The following is a 6625-nucleotide window of genomic DNA, read 5'->3' as shown; positions in this document are numbered from 1 at the left end:
CTCTGTCTGGACCGCCTCACCACGTTTATTCACTCAGTGAGCCTGCACTGGGGACCTGCGGTGTCTCCAGCACCCACCGAGGTGGTGGGGACAGAGAGATTAAAAAGAGAGAACTACAAAAAAAACAAAAACAAAAACAAAAAAAAACAAATAGCCACAGTTCTCGCCTTCATGGGACCACACGGCTTGTGGAAGCATATATAGAAACAAGTTTTTCCTATACTAACTATCCTTTATCCAGCCTTTACTACATGTCCTCAGAGACTTATCCAAGTGCATTATCAGAATCAGCTCATTTCATCCTCATGGCAGTCTGAGGAGGCAGGCACTATGACCATCCCCATTTTACAGATGAGGAAATTGAGGCACAGAGAGACAATTCGCCCCACCCTATGCAGCTAATACATGCTAAAGCCAGATTCAGATCCAGGCCATGTGGCTCCTTCACCACGATAACACTCTGCCCCAGGTGCCCCAGCACACAGGAAGGGATGGATCGCTTTGCTTAAGCAAGTCAGGGAACGCTTGACAGAGGAGGCGAGTTTGAGTTGAATTTTGATGGATGGATAGAAGTTCGCTGAGTCAGAAAGAGCAGGAAAAGCATTCTAGTAAGAAAGGTCAGTATGTCAAAAGTCAGAAGCATGCAATGACATGACATGGGAAGTTTGCTGTGGCTAGACCAGAGGGGACATGGGGACCAGGAGCGGGGACCAGGAGGCATGAGGCTGGAGATGGGCTGAGACCAAGTCACATGGGGCCCTGTGGACCTCATGAGGCACTGGTGTTTGGTCCTGTAGGCAGACAGGAGCCCCTGGAGGGCTACGAGGTGGACACTGGCTTATTCCCCCTCTCTCCCCTGCTAAGCAAACTTGACTGTGGCCCCATGTCCACGAAACACCCACTCCCGTGGGCCACTCTCTCCCCCATGCGTCCCTCTGGCTCACAGCTGTGCCATTCTCTCTCTCACTGACCCCCCCCACCACCGTGTTCCTCAGGGGCCGTGAGAGCCTCGAGCATTTTCCCGATCCTGAGTGTGATTCTGCTCTTCATGGGTGGACTCTGCATCGCAGCCAGCGAGTTCTACAAGACTCGACACAACATCATCCTGAGTGCCGGCATCTTCTTCGTGTCTGCAGGTAATGGCCTCTGAGCTGGGCAGGCCAGAACCCGGGCCTGCCTGTGGGGAGAAGGCCGAGATTTGGGTGCTCAGTGGCTGGGAGGACCTGACAAAGACAGGAGGGAGGGAGAAGAGGAAATCTCCAGGACTTGCAACAGGTCATGTCATAGGGAGGGCAGGTTGTGCTGGGGCTCCTGCCCCATAGTAACATCCAAGCCCCCGGCTGAGTCCTCCAGGAACATCCCCCAACCCTGTCTCTCAGCCCAAGGGCCCATCTCCCTCCCACCTTTTAGAAAAGGGTCCGAATCCCAGGTCTCTCACAGAATACGGGGCCTATCCTCACTGCCCTGTCCCCTCACTGTCCCACCCTGGGGGGAGCAAGCAGGCAGGCACCTAAAACCACATACAGGCACTTAAAACCTGTTACAGGACAAGTCACATTGCTTCAGATGCCAGAAAAAGCCTATGGCCATACTTACCACACCCCGGCCCCCAACAGCTCCACATGTGCTAATTCATTCAATCCTCTCCATGGCCCTCAAGAGGGAGTCCTATCACCCTCCGCCCGACCACACACACACACACACACACACACACACACACACTTTACAGGTCTGCAAACTCTGACTCAGGTCACCTTGCCAAAGGCTTTGAATCCAGGCAGTCTGGCTCCAGGATCCAGTGCCAACCCCCTGCTATACCAGCTTCAAACCTCAGTGCAGCCTTGAGCAAGTTACTTAACCTCTCTGCAATCCATTTCCTCCTTTGCAAACCCCCAGAACAGCACCACACAGCGAAGGCGGGTAGCAAACGCTCAATAAACAGTACCTCTTATTAGTAGTCCACGCATGGTGGTAGAATGCCTCCCTCTCCTCTCCTCTCCTCCCCTCGCTTTGTTTCCATCAGCCCTCCCCTTTGTCGCTCCCTCCAATGGCATGATCCAATATTTAGGCCATGCTTGCCACTAGCCCTCTCCGGAACCGGCCACGAAGGGCCACGCGGCTGCCCCTGTCCGTTAGTCCTGCCCAGGGCCTGACACCGCGCTGAGAACTAACCACCCCTCTCTCTGATCCCCCCCACCCCCACCCCGCACCCACCCTGTGCCCCGCAGGTCTGAGTAACATCATTGGCATCATAGTGTACATATCTGCCAATGCTGGAGACCCCTCCAAGAGCGACTCCAAAAAGAATAGTTACTCGTACGGCTGGTCCTTCTACTTCGGGGCCCTGTCCTTCATCATCGCCGAGATGGTCGGGGTGCTGGCCGTGCACATGTTTATCGACCGGCACAAACAGCTGCGGGCCACGGCCCGCGCCACGGACTACCTCCAGGCCTCGGCCATCACCCGCATCCCCAGCTATCGCTACCGTTACCAGCGCCGCAGCCGCTCCAGCTCCCGCTCCACCGAGCCCTCACACTCCAGGGACGCCTCCCCCGTGGGCATCAAGGGCTTCAACACCCTGCCGTCCACGGAGATCTCCATGTACACCCTCAGCAGGGACCCCCTGAAGGCCGCCACCACGCCCACCGCCACCTACAACTCCGACAGGGATAACAGCTTCCTCCAAGTCCACAACTGTATCCAGAAGGAGAACAAAGACTCTCTCCACTCCAACACAGCCAACCGCCGGACCACCCCCGTATGAAGCCCGCGGGGGGCCTGGCGGCGCCGCAGGAAAGCCGCGCAGCCCCCCCCCTCGCGTGGGCCCCCCCCCCCCGAGGTGGGGGGGGAGGAGGGGGCGGGAACCCAACCATCCACTGGGGCGGGGACCTTCCAAAAGCAAAAAAAAAAACAAAAAAACAAAAAAAGAGAAAAACGTAACAAGCAAATTTAAAAAAAAAGAACAAAATATAAGAGGAACAAAGAAGCAAAACGACAGGAAATGTGACAAAAAAAATATTAACCGAGGGAAAGAAAAACAAACTTAAAAATAAAAAAAGCGAGCGAGGTTAAAAAATTAAAAATAGACAATAAATCTAAAAGAAAATGCATGATTTCCCATGTACCATTATTTTAACATTTAATAAAAACCAATCTAAATGAAAAAATAAAAGGGAACCAAGATAACATTAAAGCAAAAAATGAGGAGCAGAAAGGAAGGGGGAATGTTCTCTGCATTTATCAGGGGTTTATGTTCCTTTTTGTTTTAATGCGGGCGAGTTACTTTTCTGTTCTTTTTAACCCCAAGCGGGCTCTGCCTCCCTGGGCGAGTGGGGGGTGGAGACTCAGGGGCCCCAGGGCCAGGTGAGCCCCTCGGTCACTGCCAGGTCCCTGGAGCCTCTGGATGGGTGCCCCAGAAACGCTGGGCAAGCTCTGAGGCTTGAGAGCCGGCTCCACGCGGCATCGATGGGGCAATTGTAGGCCTCCAGGTGACCCTAGAGTCCTTGGTCCCTCCTGTCCGAAAGGTGCCTGGAGGGGGGTGCACTTGGGACTTGCCCAGCCCCCAAGTTCCCAGTCCTTAATGGTCCTTAACCCACTGTGATGACTTCCTAGGCCTTGAGGGAGGGGAAGGAGAGGGGATGGCTGCCGTTGGCTTGCGAGATGCCCAAAACCCTGGAATCCTCAGGGTGAGCTTCTTGGGGTCACCACCCCAAGCTCCTGCCCTCGGGAGCAGGAGATGCTCACCCCCAGGGGGGATATAAAGCAGCTCTCCCTCCTCACCTCTCACCTCAGGGCCACCTCACCTGATGACCCTGGGGCGATGGTGGACCCCCAGACTCATAGGCCCCCCCCAGCCCCCTGGGAAGGGGGCTTATTGACCCTTTGGGGGTCCTTGGACTCACTGAAGCCCCCCTGGGGCCCAGCGGGTCCAACAACGACACTGCAAAAAGGTTTCTTTTTACAAAAGAAAAAGGAAAAACAAGTGGTGATTTTTTTTTTAATAAAAAAACCACAGACTATAAATAAATGTAAATATATAATAAGTGGATTTACTTGCAAGAAAATCAGATAGTATTTTTCTTTTAATTCTTTTCCAGCTTTAAACTGTGAAAACAAAACAATGGGGTGGGGTGGGGGACTTAAAATTTAGCAGGGAACTTGTAAAGAGAAAACAGAAAACAAATATACAAATCCATTAAAAAAAAAAAAACAAACCCTGCTGGGAGAGATCAGGGCTGGGCTCAAGGGGGAGGCAGAGGAGGAGGGCCCGGGGGGAGCGGCAGGGAGGTTGTACGACAGAGATCTCTTCCTTATACCAGGAAGGTGCTGCTAATGCAGAAAAGAGAGAGAATCACGACGGAGAACCAGGTCTACACGAAGATCGCACACCCACTCCCACACACTCACATGCACACAGACACGGTCCTCCAGGCCCCGTGCTCCAATCCACCGGGATACACACTTGGTCTAAACCCTTCCCTCTCCATACACAGCCAGAGGCAGGGTTCAGGGAACACTGACTCCTGCCCTCCAAAGCCATTGACAACACCACCACACACACACACACACACACACACACACACACACACACACACACACACACCACTAGCATGCATGGAAAGGACCCCAGTCTAAAATCCAGCTCTGGATTCTGGAATCCCTTGCAGCGGTTGCCTCTCTGGGCCTCAGTTTCCCCTATACGTAAGCATACAGATTGACCTAGATGAGCTCCAAATGCCTATTCTTATTCTTGGTGTCGATGACTTTTAAGATCTGCCACCTGCCCAGAGGAAGATGCCAGGGATGACCGAAATAGCAGCCATCCAGCCCCCAGACATTGAGAACATTCCCAAATCATCAGTCAGCCTCTCAGCCACACACACACACACACACACACACCCCATATGCCTCCTCACTGTGCTCCCAAACCCCTGGCCCCACATCCAATGTCAGAGCAAAAATACATACATGTGAACAAACGTATCCTGCCATTCAGAGAGAGGGAAAGGCACCAGAGGTCCCCAAAGTCACTCTTCATTTCGTGTCCCCTTTCTTTAGTGCCATAACCCAGTCACGGAGAGTGAAGGGGGCTTCTGAGAAGAGATCAGCTGCCAGGCCTTCCCCACTATCTTTGGGGGTCAGAGAAAAAGAGGATCCTCTGGGGTTGGCTGGGAGGGGTTCAGGTCAAGGGGATGGAGGAGATGGCTTTACAAAGTTTGGTCACAGGTTGAGGACCAGCTCCCAAAATAAAGCTGACGCCACGGACTAAAACCTGGGGCGTCCCGTGTTGCTCCCCGCTCTTCCCAGAGGGGAGAAGGCCGAGTTCAGACGGAGAGGGACCCAACAGCTTTCTCGAGTGCGAAGTTCAGCCCAGCCTGCTGGCCACCCTGCTGAGGGTGGGGGCCCCTGCTAGGCCCATAAGCAGGTTTTGCTTTGCCTCTTTCTTGACCCCAGCCTGGCCTGAAGTTCCGAAAGCTGAGCTCTGGAGAGTTGTGGGGAGTGGCTCTTGAGGCTTTCGGGGTGCTTGCACACTCCCAGCCACCCTTCCTGTGTTTTGTCCGGGAAAGGAGAGCTCTGTTTTCAAGTCAGCTGCAGCGGGAACCCTAAACTCAGCCTGAGCCACAAGGCAGAACATCTGCCCGCCCAGCCCCCCAGTGCACAGAGGCCACAGGCTCCGGACAGAGGGACAGAGTGCTTGGCGGCCAAGGCCAGTGCGTGGCGACCCAGCGCTTCTCGGTCTGGGCAGAAATCACAGTCTCTCCCTCCCTCGCCCCACCAGCTTCCAAACCCAAACCTGAAAAGATGAAGGACTAGAGAGATGGAGAGGCCCCAAGAACAGAGCAAACAAGCAGGTGCTGGTCGAAGGACAAAATTGGCCCCAGTTGTGGCAGAGCGTTTGGGATGGCACCGGCGCCTCTTTCCAGGCTGAGGCCTGGGTCCCGGGGCTGCTTGAAGAAGGCCATCTGGGTGGGGGCGAAACCAGCACTGCTGAGAAAGGGCTAGGGGACCCGGAGGGAAGGAGCGGGGAGCGGGACTGCAAAGGGCGCTGCTTCCAGGGTGGACGGTTGCTCATGTCCAGCTCAAACCAGTTCAAGAAACCAACCTCTGTTTTATTTTCTTGGTGGGTCCTTTTTTTTTTTTCAGACTGTTAACAGAAAAAAAAAAAAATTTTAAAAAGCAGAAAACTTAAAAAAGAAAAAAAAAAAAGAAAAAAATCCTGGTACATGAAATAAAGATTTTTTTTTATAGCTTGGTCCTCATGTCAGTGGATTTCTTTCATTGCTTTCCCCATCCCGGCATCCCCATTTAACACAATCCTAAAGCTGCAGATTCCCAGAGCTGGGGGATGGGAGGCTTAGAAGCCATGCAGGAGAGTGTCCCCACTCCCGAGGTCATGAGTCTCCTCTTAAATATCCCTTAGGGATACTTGCACACACCTCCAGTGACAGGGAGCTCACCCCCTCCATAAGCAGTGTTTATTGGTCAGAGTCTCCTCCACAAGATGAATTTTAATCCATGTCCTCCTTTGAATCCAGCAACACTGAATGAATGCCTTCCCTTTCCAACACATGTCCTTGAGTTTCCTGTTTTAGAATAAACCAGCTCCACTCAACATCCCAGTGAC

The 6625-nt window shown here is 53.3% G+C and overlaps 1 protein-coding gene across 1 annotated transcript in view; it reads left to right on the top strand.

The window, feature by feature from the left end:
• CACNG2 (calcium voltage-gated channel auxiliary subunit gamma 2) overlaps positions 1 to 6253 on the top strand; it is a 113094-nt gene extending 106841 nt beyond the window's left edge. The window contains exons 3-4 of the mRNA XM_081822406.1: positions 996 to 1136; positions 2229 to 6253. Of these exons, the coding sequence (XP_081678532.1) occupies positions 996 to 1136; positions 2229 to 2764 (677 nt within the window). The 3' untranslated portion in view covers positions 2765 to 6253. The remainder of the gene's footprint in view (positions 1 to 995; positions 1137 to 2228) is intronic.
• Positions 6254 to 6625: the final 372 nt, after the last annotated feature.

The sequence above is a fragment of the Leptonychotes weddellii genome, chromosome 5, assembly GCF_054177405.1.
Source record: "Leptonychotes weddellii isolate Sample4059 chromosome 5, ASM5417740v2, whole genome shotgun sequence".
NCBI classification, from domain to species: Eukaryota; Metazoa; Chordata; class Mammalia; order Carnivora; family Phocidae; genus Leptonychotes; species Leptonychotes weddellii.
Note: the sequence above shows the minus strand (reverse complement) of the source record. Positions and strands in the feature narration are given on the sequence as shown.